The 21212-nt window shown below is 41.5% G+C and overlaps 1 protein-coding gene across 2 annotated transcripts; it reads right to left on the bottom strand.

Moving 5' to 3' along the window:
* Positions 1–7049: 7049 nt before the first annotated feature.
* Positions 7050–12389, bottom strand: fam133b (family with sequence similarity 133 member B). 2 transcript variants are annotated; one of them, XM_071375177.1, is made up of 11 exons: positions 12182–12389; positions 11272–11369; positions 10891–10969; positions 10649–10780; positions 10503–10553; positions 10272–10343; positions 9841–9939; positions 9464–9535; positions 9256–9348; positions 8924–8977; positions 7050–7870 (listed from the first exon to the last, which is right to left on the bottom strand). In XM_071375177.1, exons 1-11 carry the CDS (start codon positions 12203–12205, stop codon positions 7781–7783), a joined length of 864 nt encoding a protein of 287 aa, XP_071231278.1. In that variant the 5' UTR covers positions 12206–12389; the 3' UTR covers positions 7050–7780. The 2 variants fall into 2 exon arrangements, with proteins under 2 accessions (XP_071231278.1, XP_071231279.1); XM_071375178.1 differs by having other exon boundaries at positions 9464–9499.
* Positions 12390–21212: the final 8823 nt, after the last annotated feature.

The following is a 21212-nucleotide window of genomic DNA, read 5'->3' as shown; positions in this document are numbered from 1 at the left end:
TGTTGTTGTCTTAGGTCTCTCTTTATGTAGTGTTGTTGTGTCTCTCTTGTAGTGATGTGTGTTTTGTCCTATATATACAGTTGAAGTCGGAAGTTTACATACACTTAGGTTGGACTCATTAAAACTTGTTTTTCAACCACTCCACAAATGTATTTTTAACAAACAAATTTTGGCAAGTCGGTTAGGACATCTACTTTGTGCATGACACAAGTGATTTTTCCAACAATTGTTTACAGACAGATTATTTCACTTATAATTCAATGTATCACAATTCCAGTGGATCAGAAGTTTACAAACACTAAGTTGACTGTGCCTTTAAACAGCTTGGAATATTCCAGAAAATTATGTCATGGCTTTAGAAGCTTCTGATACCTTCAGGCGTTTGGCTAATTTACATAATCTGAGTCAATTGTAGGTGTACCTGTGGATGTATTTCAAGGCCTACCTTCAAACTCAGTGTCTCTTTGCTTGACATCATGGAAAAATCAAAAGAAATCAGCCAAGACCGCAGAAAACACCTCCACAAGTCAGGTTCATCCTTGAGGGGCAATTTCCAAACGCCTGAATGTAAATATTAATAAATATTAAATAATAAATTTTTCTCTCTACTATTATTCTGACATTTCACATTCTTAAAATAAAGTGGTGATCCTAACTGACCTAAAACAGGGAATTTTTACTAGGATTAAATGTCAGGAATTGTGTAAAACTGAGTTTTTCAAAAACTTTAAATGTATTTGGGTAAGGTGTATGAAAACTTCCGACTTCAACTGTATATATTTATTTTTTTATCCCAGCCCCCATCCCTGCAGGAGGATTTTTGCCTTTTGGTAGGCCGTCATTGTAAATAAGAATTTGTTCTTAACTGACATGCCTAGTTAAATAAAGGTAACAAAATCTAAAGTATAGCTCCACCAAACACACACACACTAAAAAAAGAAGAAAAAGAGATGACCAACCAAACAAAAATGCTGCACATTCATTTCACAGACGAGAGTTTACTGAAGGTTTCATACTTCCTCTCTCATAACATTTCCAAGTGCCAGGCTCCTTTCACTATAGTTGAAAAGCTGGTCATGCCCTCAGTCGTGGATGCTTGCCGACAGGTTTCAGGCCCAACTGCTGCTACAAAGATCAGTGAAATCCCACTTTCCAATGACACTGTCACACTAGAATCCAGGATATGACAGATGATATTGAATCACATGCAGGTTTTAGACAGAGCTTGCACATCAAACTGGTTTGCAATCATACACTGGTTACAGCACAACACCACATCCTATGTATGTAAAGGACACTGTTGTGAGTGTGACACTGACTTATTTGGTGGTAATGTCTTCCCCCCCATTTAGCTGTTGTCAACTGAGCATTGATGGCGATTCACAACCCTGGAGAGCATTGAAGAAGTGGTTGAATTCATAAACGGTGCATATGTTTTCACTATAATGTATTCTTGTTCCATCAATATTGTTATCAAATCAAAATCAATGTTTATTTGGCACAGGATACAGTCTGATGTATTCGGGAATATGACATTAGATTGTACTGTGTACTATCAAAGTGTACTACTGTGTATTGTTGAAGTGTACTACTGTGTACTATTGAAGTGTACTATTGAAGTAACAATTTCTTTCATGTTTTCTCAACGTCAACCTGTAATGCACAGGATAGTTTGGACCTGCTGGATGGAGGAAACAGTCAGCCATAGATGTTGACAGCCCTCCTAACCCTTCACCAGTGTCACATTCACATTACCCTTCACATTCTACCTGCTACACAAGAAACCACCCAAATCAACTGTATTTCTCAATATTTCAATTCACAAGATAGAATGAACTTGCGCGTGAGCCATTGAGACTGGAACCTCTGTAGCAGGGCCGTAAGGATGCATTGCGGTCATACCGGCTCTGATGACCTCCGAGTAGGGGGTGAAAGGTGGGAACCAGGACCACCACATAACAGTTTGTGACCTGGAACTGGAGGTGAGAGACCTGGCAACAGGGTCATCATTCTTTTATTTGTATTTTTTTTACTCCATAAACAAACATATACATACAAACAATTACTTACAGACACACAAACAATGACTAGTGCCTGCATTATTGTTTGCCACTTGACATTAAATTGTTTTTCTCAGTCACCCAATCAATTAGTTTTTCTCGGTCACCCATGCTATTTCAATATTTAAATTATACACAGAAAAAAATATGAACGCAACATGTAAAGTGTTGGTCCCATGTTTCATGAGCTGAAATAAAATATTCCCAAAAATTTCCTGGCGTACAAAAAGATTTTTTCTCTCAAATTTTGCGCACAAATTTGTTTACATCCCTGTTAGTGAGCATTTCTCCTTTGCAAAGATAATCCATCCACCTGACAGGTGTGGCATATCAAGAAGCTGATTAAACAGCATGATCATTACACAGGTGCACCTTGTGCCTGGGACAATAAAAGGCCACTATAAATGTGCAGCTTTGTCACAACAATTGGCATGCTGACTGCAGGAATGTCCACCAGAGCTGTTGCCAGAGAAGTGAATGTTAATTTCTCTACCATAAGCCGCCTCCAACGTTGTTTTAGAGACTTTAGCAGTACGTCCAACCAGCCTCACAACCACAGACCATGTGTAACCACGCCAGCCCAGGACCTCCACATGCAGCTTCTTCACCCGTGGGATTGTCGGAGACCAGCCGTGGGATTGTCGGAGACAGCATTTCAGGGAAGCTAATCTGTGTCCTTCTCGTCCTCACCAGGGTCTTGAGCTGACTGCAGTTCAGTGTTGTAACCGACTTCAGTGGGCAAATGCTCACCTTCGATAGCCACTGGCATGTTTGGAGAAGTCTACTCTTCACGGATGAATCCCGGCTTCGTGTGACCGAGCGGTTTGCTGATGTCAACGTTACGAACACGAGTTCCTCATGGTGGCGATAGGGTTATGGTATGGGCAGGCATAAGTTACGGACAACGAACACAATAGCATTTTATAGATTGACAATTTGAATGTACAGAGATACCGTGATGAGATCCTGAGGCCCATTGTTGTGCCATCCATCCACCGCCATCACCTCGTGTTTCAGCATGATAATGCATGGCCCCAATTCTCACAATGATCTGTACACATTTTCTGGAAGCTGAAAATGTCCCAGTTCTTCCATGGCCTGCATACTCACCAGACATGCCACCCATTGAGCATGTCTGGGATGCTCTGGATTGACGGTTTCCGCCAATATCCACCAAATTTGCACAGCGGTGTGGGACAACATCAACAGCCTGGTCAACTCTATGTGAAGGAGGTGTGTTGCACTGCATGAGGCAAAGGGTTGTCCACCAGATTCTGACTGGTTTTCTGATCCACGCCCCTTCCTTTTTATTAAGGTATCTATGACCAACAGATGCATACACTCTTAGAAAAAAGGGTTCCAAAAGGGTTCTTTGTAAGGCAAAGAGTTCTACCTAGAACCTTTAACATCCTAAGAAACATTTTTGGAAGAAAGGGCTCTTTGATGATTCTTTGGAAGGCAAGAAGGATTCTTTGGAAGGCAAGAAGTGTTCTTCATAGAACCAGATACAATATTTCCCAGCACGCAGGGAGATTTTCAGAATTGTTTGTTTTACTGTAATCTGTGTTATTGCATGTACATTGATTGGTTAATACATTTTATGCTACACAAAGATAAATAACATAGTTTTCTAAATTAATCCAATCTGTTGGATTTATTGCACCTGTTACTGAGATGGTTGTTCCAGTTTAGATGATTGAGGTAGTCTCAGTATTCAATCTTCCCTACCCTGCCAGTCATTCTGAATGCAGGTTGTGGGTGATTGACAATTCCACTTGTTGGATATCCTAACTCTGGCTGGATTCAATTAGGAATTATACATCACTTTGCAAGCCAGCATAATGTGACTTGCATGCCTGTTGTGGCCTGTAAACCAGGATATTCCTAATACCACAGTGTTAGGGTATAACTAGGCCCTCAAAGAAAGGCCTTATGATATATGTAATGTACTGTCTTAAATAATACAATTTGAAAGGCTAATAGAACGGAACCGTTCTAGGAAGAACCCTCCAAAGATAAAAGGGTTCTTGGCAGAGCTATTCATAGACAGTTCTAGGAAGAACCTTTAGATTATAAAATGGTTCTTGGTAGAACCATTCATACAGGGGGTTCTTTGAGGAACCCTACATAGAAGGTTCTCGATAAAAACCCTCTGCAAAGAGTTCTACCCAGCACAAAAAAGGGTTCCCCTATGGGGATACCCTGTATGGTTCTACTTAGCACCTTTTTTTCTAAGAGTTTATCTTTATTCCCAGTCATGTGAAATCCATAGATTAGGGCCTAATGAATGTATTTCAATTGACTGATTTCCTTATATTAACCGGAACTCAGTTAAATATTTTAAATTGTTGCATGTATATTTTTGTTCAGTGTAATTCCAATGGTATCCAGTTTATGGATTAGTCATGAGCAGTCTTTTTCTTATTTATTTTTCTCTTTTGGGGTCGAGTTGATTCAGATCCAAGAACAGAGAATGATGCTTGTTGGCTTCATCTACTCAGTTTGTTTCTGGTGCTGTAACATCAGGTTGCAAGCAATGTTCCCTCTAAACTGCGCACTTCCTCCAGGACTGCCGCGCAGAAGAAATGTCATGCCACGCAGAGACGCAAGAGATTGAATCTCATGGAGTTCGCACTATATAGATCAACGTTTTTTCAGTGATCGAATCAACATTATATCAGCCCCATTTAAATGCAGGGGAATTACACCAGATAGGACAGACTGACCCTAGCCCCCCGGCACATAGACCATTGCAGCATAAATACTGAAGGCTGAATGAATACTGAAGGCCGATGATACCCCCGGACAGGGCCAACCAGGAAGGATATAACCCCACCCACTTTGCCAAAGCCCAGCCCCCAAACCACGAGAGGGATATCAGGGCTCTCGAGTGGCGCAGCGGTCTAAGGCACTGCATCTCAGTGCTAGATGCAAATCCAGGCTGTATCACAACTGGCCGTGATTGGGAGTCCTATAGGGTGGCGCACAATTGGCCCAGCGTCATCTGGGTTTGGCCGGTGTAGGCCATCATTGTAAATAAGAATTTGTTCTTAACTGACTTGCCAAGTTAAATAAAGGTTAAATAAAAAATATCAACAGAGCACCAACTTACTACCCTGTGACAAGGCTGAGTATAGACTACGAAGATCTCCTATAGCACAAGCCCGAGGGTGCGGAAAACCAGACAGGAAGATCATGTCAGTGACTCAACCCACTCAAGTATAGTATATTGAAAAAAACGTTGGCATGATGTGACGCACCCCTCCTAGGGACGGCTTGGAAGAGCACTAGTAAGCCAGTGACTCAGACCCCGTAATAGGGTCAGAGTCAGACCCTGTAATAGGGTCAGAGGCAGAGAATCCCAGTGGAGAAAGGGGAACCGGCCAGGCAGAGACTCAAGTGTCTTGCCGTTCACCTTCACACCCCTGGGTCAGACTACACTCAATCATAGCACCTACTGAAGAGATGAGTCTTCAGTAAAGTCAAAGGTTGAGACTGAGTCTGCTTCTCTCACATGGATAGGCAGACCGTTATATAAAAATGGGGCTCTACAGGAGAAATCCCTGCCTCCAGCTGCTTGCATAGACAGCCCAACAATCCAGCCAAAGGCAAGTGTGGGTAGCTGCAGCCCCGGAGTGGGTGTGTTGAAAGGAGTGGGTGTATGGAAAGCAAATCAGCAATTTGGCAGATTCTTTGCCACTCAAGAACGTTTGGCGTGGTTGATTGGGCTGCACTACGAGATAAGCCGGCGACCAGTGCACCGGTGTTGTAGCTTCCTACCACTACTGGGTATCACGGTCATGCGCCGGGGGGAGCTAACGTGGCCATTTTTTCTTTCACATTATTTAATTTCAAGTAAGATAGCAGTCTACGCAATAAATAACTAATATTGATAACTGTCTCGATGTCACCTTGATATATAAACTCAGCCAAAAAAGAAACGTCCCTTTTTCAGGACTGTCTTTCAAAGATAATTCGTAAAGATCCAAATAACTTCACAGATCTTCATTGTAAAGGGTTTAAACACTGTTACCCATGCTTGTTCAATGAACCATAAACAATTAATGAACATGCACCTGTGGAATGGTCGTTAAGACACTAACAGCGTACAGACGGTAGGAAATTAAGATCAGTTATGAAAACTTAGGACACTAGAGGCTGAGGCCCAACTGGGCGGAAAATCTGTCTCCCCCTCCAGCAGGCAGCACTGTTTTGCCCACTAAGGAAGGTCAATGAGAGTGTTGGATTTGGTCAAAATTAATGGGTGAGGTTTATTTGATTGAATATAAGTTTTGTAGTGCTTAAATTGTTACAAGTGTACTGATATAAGACGTGAAATCCCGGCAACTTTGAGGAAAAAAAACTATCTGAACTGAGATGGCTTTGTATATCCATGGCATGAGGTTAGTAGCATAGCATCTCTCTCCATTGAATACAGACAATTGACAACCCTCATTGAACGTTAAAAAAACAATTACAATAAAAGATGTATCCACCAATCCAAAGAAAGGAGAGATAGACAGCCTGCTGTGCCACCTTGTGGACAACGAGTCTTATTGTTAGGGCGGAGAGATATGTATCTTGTCAGTATATCCATAATCTTTGTGGCAGCTCAGGGCTCAACCCCCTTGTTTTCGTTCAAAGTGAAAACACTACACAAGAAGTGGCCGGTATGGTCACCCACAAACTGCAGATTTCAGCTTTAAAGGGGCAATCTGCAGTTGCTACAATAATTTTTGGACTTATAAATGAACAATATATACTGATTGATTCTTGAATATAACAGAAATGCCTCATGAGCTTAGTTTAACTGTCACACCCCACCACAACCCAAAATATAAGCTTTTTTTACTCCAATATTTGTAAACATTGTACATGTATTTCATGATGCTTCCAGGATGGTAAATTACAAGTATAAATGTTATTTGTTACTCTCATCCCATACAAATCATTCATCATTCATCCAAACACAAAAAAAGAACCACTATATTATCAAGGATAAAACAATACTTTAATAATTAAAACCCATTCATTTAGATATTCAGTTGTAGAATTCATTACATTAACAGAATTGAACAGTTTATCCCTTGTGATGACAATTTCACTCGTATTTTCACAATCCCAACTTCAATATGAGGCTGGCAAGAGAAGTGACCATCATATCAGAATGCATGCATCATGACACTGGGCACCAGCATAACAAAGTCCCAAAATGACCTCAGTGTAGCTAGTGACGCACGAGATCTCCAAGAATGGTAAAATAGACATAGCAGGGCAGCATACCAAGGGTGTAAAAAATGTACACTGCTGATCAATATCCATGTATGGAAGTTCATTTCCGTTTCAAATGCAAATGTTTCAGTTCAGTTGGGCAACACTTGACAAACTTATGGTGTCCTTGACGACGACTTATGGTGTCCTTGACGACGTTCATTTGGATCTAATAAAAACTAGCAACAGACAAAAGAAAAACAAATATGCAAAGTTGTCACAGAGGGTTTGATGACCCGTAACTCCCAGTTCACCAGTCCTTAATTAACATTAGAAACCCCATATCCCATCTCCCCACCATCTCAACTCTCATGAGCAGGAAGCTAGCGGTTCCCCTAATCCATCAACTACCCCCATCATGGGAGCAGCCTAGATGGGATTTTTTGGTAGTGGAAAGGCAGATGCTCTCTAGTGGTGGACAGTTGGACAGAGAACCACAGCGCTAGATGTTAGTCTAACTCAACATCAGAAGAGGTCTTCTTCTTCTTCTTCCTGCCATGTTTCTTGTGCTTCTTTTTCCTCTTCTTCTTTGATTTGTCCTGTTAACATTTACAACATTTGGGTAAGTAAGTGTTAAACTTCCATTCTGCTATGTTTTTGTATAAAATCTGTCGGTGCAGAAAAATAGTTGGTAGAGCACATCGCTTGTAACGCCAGGGTAGTGGGTTCGATTCCCAGGACCACCCATATCTTCAAATGTATGCATGCATGACTAAGATGCCTTGGATAAAAGGCATCTGCACATATTATATTACAAATATGTTACATTTTAAACAATCCCAAGAGTTAGTCATGTAGTTATCTGCTGACAGAGGCATGTTGCCATTTCTGGTAATTTGCTAACATACACTATATGACCAAAAGTATGTGGACACCTGCTCATCAAACATCTCATTCCAAAACCATGGGCATTAATATGGAGTTGGTCCCCACTTGATGACCATGAAAAACAGCCCCAGACCATTATTCATCCTCCACCAAACTTTACAGTTGGCACTATGCATTGGGGCAGGTAGCGTTCTTCTGGCATCCACCAAACCCATAATCGCCCGTCGGAAAGCCAGATGGTGAAGTGTGATTCATCCCTCCAGAGAACACGTTTCCACTGCTCCAGATTTCAATGCTGGCGAGTTCTACACCACTCTCCAGCCAACGCATGGCACTGCGCATGGTGATCTTAGGCTTGTGTGCAGCTGCTCGGCCATGGAAATCGAGGACAGACAATTGTGTGGCCTACCACTCCCCGGCTGAACAGTTGTTGACCAGGGCAGCTCTAGCAGGGCAGAAACTTTACAAACTGACTTGTTGGAAAGTTAGCATTCTATGACGGTGCCACTTTGAAAGTCACTGAGCTCTTCAGTACGGGCCAGTCTACTGCCAATGTTTGTCTATGGAGATCGCATGGCTGTGTGCTTGATTTTACACACCGGTCAGCAACGATGTGGCTGAAATAGACTAATCCACTAATTTAAAGGGGTGTCCACATAGCTTTGTAAATATAGTGTATTTTGGTTACTAGTCACTAAATCTGACATGCGGGAGTAGCCGTTTTCATCCTGTGGTAAGTGTATGCTTATCTGACAACCACTTACTGCTGCTATTTTTTCTTTCTCCTCATTACTTCTCTTTCTCTTCTTGGGTTCACCCTACAGAGACATTGCAAAAAATTAACCAACCACAATGTATGGGGAAAGTCCACTGACAGTTTCCTAACGTCCAATCAAAAAGTGCAGTATTTCACAATGATACAGAATGCAAAAAAAGTTCCCTCCATATAATACTTAAACTGCAGATGACCTATGCCCTCCAACGAGGAACAAAAATACATCCCATAAGTGTTCACCTAAGTCAATACATAACACATTATTTTCAGTAATAAAACATGGCAAATGAATATAGTGGCGACAAAGGTGAGTGTACTTACACCTTCCTCCACTTCTGAGTCAGCCGACGACTCCGAGGATGAGTCTTTATGACTTTGCTCGGCTTTCCTCTTCTTCCTGCGGCTCTTTTCATCCTGAAGGTTAAACATTTACAGCCCTCAGTTCACTGTAGCCCAGCATGTTCAAAAACTTCTTCAGGCAGCAATACACAAAACAGGACTAACAGCCACACGAATGTCCTTAAATTACCTTTTCTTTCTTCTTCATCTCCATCTCCATCTTCGTCTTCTTGGAGAGAAACAGAATGAGAGGGAAGGAGCCCTTTTTTTGCATACAAAACATGAAGATTTAATGAAGTACTCACGTAACAAAAAAAAAGTTCAACTTTGAAATGAATGAACAGAAATCAAACAATGGCTGAACAGAACAATGACAGTGAGGACCAACATAAAAAGAGGGATGTTAAGAAGATGAAATAGTGCATCATCCAGAACATAAGATCTAGACCAGCGGTATCCAGGTGGACGTGACAAAAAGAGATTTCTAAGAGTGCAGAAATGTCTTCAATAAAGATGAGATTTCATTATGTAAGGATATAGGTGGAATAGTCTCCACATCAAACTAACCTTGCTGTCGGGCTCCGATTCCACAGTCGAGTCTTCTGATGCTTTCTTGGAGGAGGACCGCTTCTTTTTCCGTTTCTTTTTGACACTCTTCTTTTCATTCTGACCAAACAGACATCAGATAAAAACTCAGTTTCAATCTATCATATTTCTCCTCTTTGAAATAGTAGGACAATATTTAACTGGAAACGCATTGAATACAATCCATTACTTTCTCAATATTCATAAAGGGGGTAGAAGCCAATCCCTAAACAAAATATCAACAGTATAAATGTATTCACAATATATATTCACAATACTTCACACAGCTCTTCGTGCCTACCTTAGAAATACAATTACTTCTAATGTATTATATTTCTATGGTGCCCACAAGGTGGCTGGAAAACAGTATGGCAAGCTGACACAGACTTGTCACCAAATACTCTGGTACATACCTCGTCTTCAGAGTCTGAGGAGGAGCTGCTAGAAGAATCAGAACTCGATGAGGAGGAGGAGGGAGAGGAATGCTTGACCAAACACAATGAAAGCAGAGCTCATTAGATTTGAAGACAGCAACTGACACAAAGATACCTTTGTGAAAAGCTTACACTTTAGATGACAGATACCACTACCGCAATATGCATACCAACAGTCTTCAACAAAACATTGGAGACAGCTTTCCTCACCCTGTTGGATTTCTTTCCCTTTTCTTTTTTCCCCTTCTCTTTCTTCTTTTTCTAAACACAAAACAGAGATCTGGTATGAGAGGTGGATACGTTAAAACAAAATGTTTGTATTAGAATGTTAGACATGGATAGAACTGGAAGCATACCTCTTTCTTCTCCTTCTTCTCTTTCTTCTCCTTCTCTTTCTTCTCCTTCTCTTTCTTCTCCTTCTCCTCTTTCTCCTTGTCAACGCCACCTAGTAACTTCTCTCTGTTCTTCGCCAGCTCTTTCTTCCAATTCTATACAAAGCAAATTGTGATATTTGAATGTAAGAAAAAAATAAAACACTGGATTTGTGGTATAATAACGACCGGTCAATAAAGTACAATGGTTGACATTTGAACAATACCTCGTTCATTTGATCCTCAAAGTCCGCCAGAGCTCTGGAGCCTTTCTTCTTCCGCTCTATGATCTCTTTCACCTCTTCCCTGATGAACAAAAACCATCATCACTCAATGAAAATCAATGGATCACAACTGACGGTGATGTAGGCCTAGGTCCAAACATTCAAGGGCATAGCAACATTTTATTGTGACTTGCAGGCAGCATTTCATAGCGTGTAGCCTATTACTATAAGACAGCAATGCCTGTACACACATAGGATCCACCATGTTGCCCGTTGATATTTTTCAGTAACATCAATGAGGGTATGTCCATCTCGCCAGTTATAGAACCTGGAGCGCTTTCAGGCACAAATCCTGGGTCCTTAGGTGTGTTATCTTATGCTTACCATGTTGGCCGTGGTCTGCTCAGGTAATCCTGGATAGACGGTCCTGCGTTGGGTGCAGGTCCCTTGGCCCGTGATGCAGCTATGGGGTTCACATATGACTGAAAACACACAAGGGAGACAGTCAGACCAGACATCTCAATGATGACATCTGGCTACCGTAGACAATAAACACTAGTCTAGACAGGGTTGGAAGTATAATAACACACAATATTTTGACCTGGCTAGGTTGGATCAGTAATTTTGACTAGACTGTCAATACCAATTCTATGGCCTTTCCATACAAAGGTAATGTTAACACATTCATAACATAGATACAACGTAGACAGCCAGTCCGGCCAATTCGGGTGATGAACTCGAGCCTAGCTTGCAGGCGTAGTTACAGTAATAGCTAGTTAAATTAGTTGTTTTTTTCCGACTGCGCGCTTTGGATTATATTAGCAGAACAGGCACAGGGTGTGCTCGCTGGTTCGCTATATTATTATACACTAGCTAAATAACATAACTACATATATTTCGAACTAAATAGTTAGCTACGTTAGTTCAGGTGTGGCTCCGTTTAGCGGTCCTTCATGCGACCTGCTAACATTTACTTGTTCTTCGTTATCTGCCAGGTTAGTTTGCCTAGCTAGCTATATTCGTTCGATATATATATCGTATGTTAAAATAATTCAATTTACGCACCTTTGATATAACTCGTTTTAATGGGATTCGACTTGTCTAGACACTAACGTAAACTACTGTTAGCTAGCTAACTTATAGGGCCTAGCTAACATACCTAACGTTACAGGCCCATGCGTTCAGTGGCAGTTAGCTATAGCCAACACGTTTGTTTGTTTTCATGCATAACGTTACCATTTATCGTAAAAAGCTAAATATCTACATGCCTGTAATTATTTAACACTTGGCTTACCACTCTATTGTCTCTTTTCCCCATTTCTGCAGATTTCGCCTACTATTGGGCGAATATCACTAAATTGAGAACCGTAGCATGCTTCCCGTCGTTAGCCACCACAACAAGCGAGCTTCTCTAGCTACGTAGATAGATTCTCTGACGACGACGGACACACAGACCTGTGATGACTGCCACCTAGCGTTAAATACATATATTAGATTGGATTAGAGAACACATGTACAGGGTTGCAGGTGTAGGGCAGTATGCTCTCGATGGTGCTCCTGTAGAACACTGTGAGGGCCCTCGGGAACAGACTGAATTTTGTCAGAATCCTGAGTTTGATGAGTCGCTATTGTGCCTTCTTCACCACAGTGTCCGTGGGGTTTGACCATTTCAGCTCCTTGGAGTTGTGTACGCAGAGGAACTTGAACTTTTTGACCGTCTCCATGGTGGCCCAGTTGATGAGGATGGGCGCCTGCCCAGCCTGGTACCTCCTGAAGTCCACAATCAGCTCCTTTGTTTAGCTGATGTTGAGGTTGTTTACCTGGCACCACGCCATTAGAGTGCCTACCTCCTCCCTGTAGGCCGACCTCGTTGTTGTTGGTAATCAGGACTACTACTGTCGTGTCGTCAGCAAACTTTATGATGGAGTTGGAGTTGTGTGAGACCACACAGTCGTGGGTATACAGGGGATACAGGAGGGGGGTGAGAACACCCATCAGGAAGTCCAGGACCCAGTTTGCATAGGGAGGAGATCAGTCCTAGGGCCGTAAGTTTTGTGGTGAGCTTAGAGGGCACTATGGTATTGATAGGCTGAGCTGTAGTCGATGAACAGCATCTTCACATATGCATTCCTTTTGTCTAGGTGGGTGAGGGCAGTGTGCAGTGCAATGACGATTGCTTCGTCCCTGGATCTTTCAGGGAGGTAGGCAAATTGGAGAGGGTCGAGTGTGTCAGGGTGGTGATGTAGTCTTTGACTAGCCTCTCGAAGCACTTAATGATGACGGAAGTTAGTGCTACGGGTTGGTAGCACTAACTTCAGTTATTTTCCCTTTCTTGGGCATGGGGATGATAGTAGACATCTTGAAGCAGGTGGGGATTTCACCTGAGCTAGAGATTAAAAACACAGGTAGATTTAAGCAATAAGGCCTAGGGGGGTGAGTTAAATGGCCAATATACCACAGCTAAGAGCTGTTCTTATGCACGATGCAACGCGGAGTTGTATAGCCGTGGTATATTGGCCATATACCACAAACCTATTATAAACTGGTTACCAACATAATTAGAACAGTAAACAAGTAGTTTTGCATCATACCCGTGGTATATTTAAGCAATAAGGCCCAAGGGGGTGTGGTATAGGGCTAATATACCTCAGCTAAAGGCGGTTCTTCGGCACGACGCAACGTGGAGTACCTGGATACAGCCCTAAGTCGTAGTATATTGGCCATATGGCACCAACTCCCGAGGTGCCTTATTGCTATTAGAAACAAGTTACCAACATAATTAGAACAGTAAACAAGTAATATTGTGTCATACCCGTGGTATAGTCTCATATACCACAGCTTTCAGCCAATCAGCATCCAGGAGCCAAACTACCCGGTTTATAAAGTCTTATATACCACGGCTTTCAGCCAATTAGCATCCAGGGCTCGAACGACCCGGTTTATAATTACCGTTATAAAATGACAGGAATTTCGTTAGTAAGATAATACACAATAATGCCAGTGGAAACACAATTAACACACTAAACATTTATTTGACTAAAATAAAAATGACAAGCAGTTGTGAATACAATATCAGAAACGTTAAGCTGCTACATACACTTAGATAACCTTATGGTGGGTCATAATATGTTTTTAAAATACATTTTGAGAGCATTACTGCATAGCAGCAAAACCAGTTTAGAGAAAGCCAAAATGGATAAATACAATTGAAATAAAAATAAGTAGCAAACTATGTTCTCCCGGGTGGCATCTCCCGGGTGGCGCAGTGGTCTAGGGCACTGCATCGCAGTGCTAGCTGCGTCACCAGAGTCTCTGGGTTCGCGCCCAGGCTGGGCTGGGTTCGCCCCCAGGCTCTGTCGCAGCCGGCCGCAACCGGGAGATCCGTGGGGCGACGCACAATTGGCATAGCGTCGTCCGGGTTAGGGAGGGTTTGGCCGGTAGGGATATCCTTGTCTCAGTATGTAAAAAAAAATAAAAAAAAAAAAAAAAAATGTAATAAAATGTATGCACTCTACTGTAAGTCGCTCTGGATAAGAGCGTCTGCTAAATGACTAAAATGTAAAAAATGTAAATGTATGTTCCTATTTGATACTCTGTGTTTCCTAAAATCCGGTTTCTTGGCAAAACTACAATATTAGCAAAAAAGGGCATTGTAGAAATGTGGATTCTGGCATCAACAACCTGCTTCAGAACAGCTTTGAATCACAATATATAAAATGCATTTTATTTTAAATATGGTGCTGAACAAACATAAGGCCAGGCTACATAATGGACCTAGACTAGACATGATGTTATATAGCAAGACCTTTAATTAGTTAAATAGCATAACTCCCCCAAAATCAGTAACTTCTTCACATGAAAAACACATCATCATTGTACTGTACATGAAACATCATTTCAAAAAAGAACACTACAAATAATAGAAAAATACTAAACAAGTAAACTGCACAAATAAGACCTTATGTACAAGTAAAAACCACTAATGCCTAAATAATTTGGGGCTTCATTGGAGATTCATTGAGCAAGTCCTTTTACTACGATCACTAATATTGTACACCTGTAGCTAAAGTACAGAAGACACCACAATATGAACTGGTTGGGCTTCTGTGCTTAATGTAGGCATGGTGATCTGTATTGCATTTGGCGGGTATCAGCTTGTGATCTGTGTTTGGCCTCGCTGGATGCGCCCCAATGGCAACCTATTCCCTAGATCGTGCACTACCTTTGGCCAGGGCCCTAGGGAATAGGGTTCCATTAGGGACTCCGCCTCTGTTTAAGGACACAAGTTATAATAACAAATCTCAAACGTTATCTCAAAATGTTATATTGGGTCTATTTCAAAATAAGACTTGAATGACTGTATGGTGCTAATTCTGCATTGTTTAGATAAGCAGTAGTGAGAGAAGTAAATTAAAATGTATAAGAATGATCAATATTTGTTATGTAATACTATGTAATCTATTGTTGTTTTGATATGCAGTATAGAAGAGATTCGCGTTGAATGCAAAAAGAAAAGGGAATCATGATCTTCTGTCAATTCTGCTATGTAGTGATCTTCTGTCAATTCTGCTATGTCATGATCTTCTGTCAATTCTGCTATGTCATGATTTTCTGTCAATTCTGCTATGTCATGATCTTCTGTCAATTCTGCTATGTCATGATCTTCTGTCAATTCTGCTATATCATGATCTTCTGTCAATTCTGCTATGTCATGATCTTCTGTCAATTCTGCTATATCATGATCTTCTGTCAATTCTGCTATGTCATGATCTTCTGTCAATTCTGCTATGTCATGATCTTCTGTCAATTCTGCTATGTCATGAACTTCTGTCAATTCTGCTATGTCATGATCTTCTGTCAATTCTGCTATGTCATGATCTTCTGTCAATTCTGCTATATCATGATCTTCTGTCAATTCTGCTATGTCATGATCTTCTGTCAATTCTGCTATATCATGATCTTCTGTCAATTCTGCTATGTCATGATCTTCTGTCAATTCTGCTATGTCATGATCTTCTGTCAATTCTGCTATGTCATGAACTTCTGTCAATTCTGCTATGTCATGATCTTCTGTCAATTCTGCTATGTCATGATCTTCTGTCAATTTTGCTATGTCATGATCTTCTGTCAATTCTGCTATGTCATGATCTTCTGTCAATTCTGCTATATCATGATCTTCTGTCAAATAGAAAGATACACATTCTTTACAGATTGTTTATAATAAAATAAATACTAAACATGACATAGGCTTGCCAGGTGAAACAAGGATTTTTAAGCATTGAGACAATTGAGAAATGGATTGTGAATGAATCAGAGGGTGAATGAGCAAGACAAAATATTTAAGTTCATTTGAACAGGGTATGGTAGTAGGTGCCAGACACACTGGTTTGTGTCAAGAACTGCAACACAACATTTTTTCACACTCAACAGTTTCCTGTATGTATTAAGAATGGTCCACCACCCAAAGGACATCCAGACAATTTGACACAACTGTGGGAAACATTGGAGTCATCATGGGCCAGCATCCATGTGGAATGCTTTCGACACCTTGTAGAGTCCCTGGCCTGATGAATTGAAGCTGTTCTGGGGGCTCATTATTAGGAAGGTGGTCCTAATGTTCTGTACACTCAGTGTATATTGTGATGTTTACAAAAAACATTTTTTTTGCAGCTTCACAACATTGAAATACCACAACAAATACAACAACTAAATATCCACAGCCTAACACAACCCAATTCAATATTAAGCACATTATACATTTGTTCATTATTTGAATGAATCCCAAACAAGAACGCTCGCATATACAAAGCAGATTTTTTATTCAAATGGTGCAACATGAAGCAATCACCACTGATGGCATTTATTCATGTAAACGTAATGCCCATTGCCTCCATATCGTCATTGTAAATGAAGTTATCATGACATAAGTGGGCATTTCAAATACATTTGTGGCCTTTACTTTCATCCTTGGAGCTAAATGTGCTAAAATACTACATTTCTCAGTACTGTTCATTAGCTAAAGGGTATTTGCAATACAAAGCTATCATACTGTAGGTGCATTTGTGTAATCGTAGTAAATGTATGGCAGACCCCATGTAGGTGGCTGTAAAAAAGTATAACTTTCTTAGACAAAAGCATAGACAAAAGTATTCTTGTCCTGTGTTTTAGGTTTACAAATGACCAATAAACCTCTTAAATAAAATAACACAGTGATAGTTTCAAGTGAATATAGAGTAAAATGATGATAGTCTACCCTCTAGGCAAAAACTGGCCGAATCAACATTGTTTCCACGTAATTTCAACCCCAAAAATCTATGTCATGACATTGAATCAACGTGGGAAAATAATTGGATTTGCAAAAAGTAATCAATAATAGGGCATTTCGTCTTTTTTTCACCCAACGTTTAACCTAAATCCAATGACATTTTTTGTTGATTTCACACTGAATTGACAACTCAACAAAATGTCAATCAAAACTAGACGTTGAACTGATGTCTGTGCCCAGTGGGTACTTGTTAGTAGGGCAGTTGACGTAGAACTGACCGATACCAAGAAAGCTTGACAATCCCTATTTCTAGAGAGTTGTAACATGAAGTCTGCAATGTATCCTTCAGTGACATGAACCTGACAGAACAGAGATGAGTACAAACACATCTGCTGCTACATGGAGATGAGAGCTCAGTCCAAATGGATTTCATGTGATTAAACCAAGTGTGCCCTGACACTGAAAACACGTAGGATATCAAACATATCATAGCAGACGTGCAGTTTGATTCACACAGTCATGAATTCTGTAATATGAGTATAGTATCAAAATCATGTTATAGCATTATTGTCAGCCACTGAAACAGTTGACGCAGTCTAATCATGAATGTGCAAAGTGTGTCAGAATGATTTCTGATTTGATTTCTAAAAAGATCCTGAGTGTATTTGTGTGCTAGCAGCACTAGATATACCAGAGTGAAAGTTATGGTCTAGATGTATTACTGTGCAGTAAGAAGTTTAGCAAACAAAAAAACTCTATTTACCTTGACTTGTTTTCAGCCAATCCCTCGGAAGGAGCGAGTGTGAAAGCACTCTAGCTAGTCATATTGAATCAATATGCCATTGGAGTGCTCCGCAACGTGAGCATAAGTAAGGTGAGCATCATTGTTAAAACAACCATTCTTAACACAGAACAACTGTGTGTTTCAACATAAACCACTGTATGTTTCTATGTAACCCTCTGAGACTAAGTCCAAATGAAGAAGGTACAATGTTCAACATCCTCTGAATCCGACGTATCCACCTCCCTTTTCTCAATACAAAATCTCACAACTAACAACATTTCACTGACCAACACCTATACTACTGCTACCCTGCTACACATGCCAGTGTGCTGGATATGCAAGTCACATCACTACTGCCAGGATAAGTGCAGTCTCTAGCACTAGCCTATACCAGTCCATTACCCGATCCATTCTACATGCCTCACATTGTCAAACATTTCCTCCTTTGGATTTTACCTAGTCTTGTAATTTATTTTCTACCGGGGAATTTTGCAATATCATTTTTAATTTCAATCCCCACACATTATTTAAAGTCCAATAAAATTAAGACAAAATAGAAAATAAGAAATCAACTGTCAACAATGGTGCATACATCGACCTTATTCTTATTCAACATATAGTCACTCCACTATGCTCTGTCATTCAGGTCATTTTCTGTTGGAAAGATATCAGTTCATCTCTGTGGATGGTTTGTCCTCTGACAAATCAATTGTAAGTTTCGGCATTCCTCAAGGTTCTGTTTTAGGACCACTATTGTTTTCACTATATATTCTACCTCTTGGTGCTATGCGGACGACACACAGCTGTACATTTCGATGAAACATGGTGAAGCCCCAAAATTGCCTACTCTGGAAGCCTGTGTTTCAGACATAAGGAAGTGTATGGCGGCAAATTGTTTTAAACTCGGACAAAACAGAGATGCTAGTTCTAGGTCCTAAGAAACAAAGAGATCTGCTGTTGGATCTGACAAATAAGCTTGATAGTTGTACAGTCGTCTCAAATAAAACTGTGAAGGACCTCGGCATTACTCTGGACCCGGATCTCTCTTTTGAAGAACATATCAAGAATATTTCAAGGACAGCTTTTTTCCATCTTCGTAACATTACAGAAATCAGAAACTTTTTGTCCAAAAATTATTTTAGATTAGACTTTTAGATTTTAGATTACTGCAAGGTTCTACTCTCCGGCTACCCGGATAAAGCACTAAATAAACTTCAGTTAGTGCTAAACATGGCTGCTAGAATCCTGACTAGAATCAAAACATTTGATCATATTACTCCAGTGCTAGCCTCTCTAATCTGGCTTCCTGAGAAGGGTAGGGCTGATTTCAAGGTTTTACTGCTAACCTACAAAGCATTACATGGGCTTGCTCCTACCTATCTCTCCGATTTGATCCTGCCGTACATACCTACACGTACGCTACGGTCACAAGACACAGGCCTCCTTATTGTCCGTTGAATTTCTAAGAAAATAGCTGGAGGCAGGGCTTTCTCCTACAGAGCTCATTTTTTGGGGAATAGTCTGCCTATCCATGTGAGAGAAGCAGACTCGGTATCAACCTTTGTCTTTACTGAAGACTCATCTATCTCTTCAGTAGGTACTATGATTGAGTGTAGTCTGACCCAGGGGTGAGAAGGTGAACGGCAAGGCACTGGAGCGACGAACCGCCCTTGCTGTCTCTGCCTGGCTGGCTCCCCTCTCTCCACTGGGATTCTCTGCCTCTGACCCTATTACAGGGGCTGAGTCACTGGCTTACTAGTGCTCCTACATGCGGTCCCTAGGAGGGATGCGTCATTTGAGTGGGTTGAGTCCCTGACGTGATCTTCCTGTCCGGTTTTGCTCCCCATCAGGCTCGTGAAGTGGAGGAGATCTTCGTGGGCTATACTCAGCCTTGTCTCAGGGTAGTAAATTGGTGGTCTGTTGATATCGCTCTAGTGGTTTGGGGGCTGTGCTTTGGCAAAATGGGTGGGGTTATATCCTGCCTGGTTGGCCCTGTCCGGGGGTATCGTCGGACGGGCCACAGTGTCCCCCGACCCCCCCCCCCCCTTCAGCCTCCGTTATTTATGCTGCAATAGTCTATGTGCCGGGGGCTAGGGTCAGTCTGTCCTATTTTGTGTAATTATCCTGTCTTATTTGGTGTCCTGTGTGAATTTAAGTATGCTCCCTCTAATTCTCTCTCTCTCCCTCCCCTCCTGGAGGACCTGAACCCTAGGATCATGCCTCAGGACAACCTGGCCTGATGACTCCTTGGTGTCCCCAGTCCACCTGGTCGTGCTGCTGCTCCAGTTTCAACTCTTCTGCCTGAGACTAGGGAACCCTGACCTGTTCACCGGACGTGCTACCTTGTCCCGGACCTGCTGTTTTTGACTCTCTCTCTCTACCGCACCTGCTGTCATGACCTCTGAATGCTCGGCTATGAAAAGCCAACTGACATTTATTCCTGAGGTGCTGACCTGTTGCACCCTCTACAACCAGTGATTATTATTTGACCCTGCTGGTCATCTATGAACGTTTGAACATCTTGAAGAATAATCTGGCCTTAAATGGCCATGTACTCTTATAACCTCCACCCGGCACAGCCAGAAGAGGACTGGCCACCCCTCAGTTCCTCTCTAGGTTTCTTCCTAGGTTCTTGCCTTTCTAGGGAGTTTTTCCTAGACACCGTGCTTCTACATCTGCATTGCTTGCTGTTTGGGGTTTTAGGCTGGGTTTCTGTATAGCACTTTGTGACATCGGCTGATGTAAAAAGGGCTTTAGAAATACATTTGATTGATTGATCAGGTCATCAGAAAGAGTAACACATAGGCTCTTGAATGGTGTCCATCAGATTTCATCTCACTTTATGACACTGAAGTACGGATGCCATAAGAAGAACTCAAAGTGATCCATTTTCAGTTGTTCTGTGGAGTGCTTCGTTCGCACCAGTCGAAGTCTTTTAAGCTGAAGCCCATCAGAATCCTGTTCCAGCCTGCAGTAACACAGGACTACCTGTAGATGGCAGTGATATAAAAACACAAATGTATGTTTGGACCATAAGCAGCGCTAGGCAGTGTGAGGTCCTCCTGCATGGGATAAACATATGTGTGTGTATCCTCTCTCTCAGTTCAGTCGTGGAAATGAGCTCCAGGTGAGATCCATGCCGACCTACACTTGGTGCTTGGTGTTCCCCCCCCGAGGAGCCTCTTCTCAGGCTAAGGCAGAAGAGACAAGAGGCAGCAGCTCCTGGACATCCAGAGGTTATCCCCTGGTGGCAGTACATCTCAGCTTTAAGGGTCC

Source organism: Salvelinus alpinus, chromosome 29, assembly GCF_045679555.1.
Source record: "Salvelinus alpinus chromosome 29, SLU_Salpinus.1, whole genome shotgun sequence".
Lineage (NCBI taxonomy): Eukaryota > Metazoa > Chordata > Actinopteri > Salmoniformes > Salmonidae > Salvelinus > Salvelinus alpinus.
Note: the sequence above shows the minus strand (reverse complement) of the source record. Positions and strands in the feature narration are given on the sequence as shown.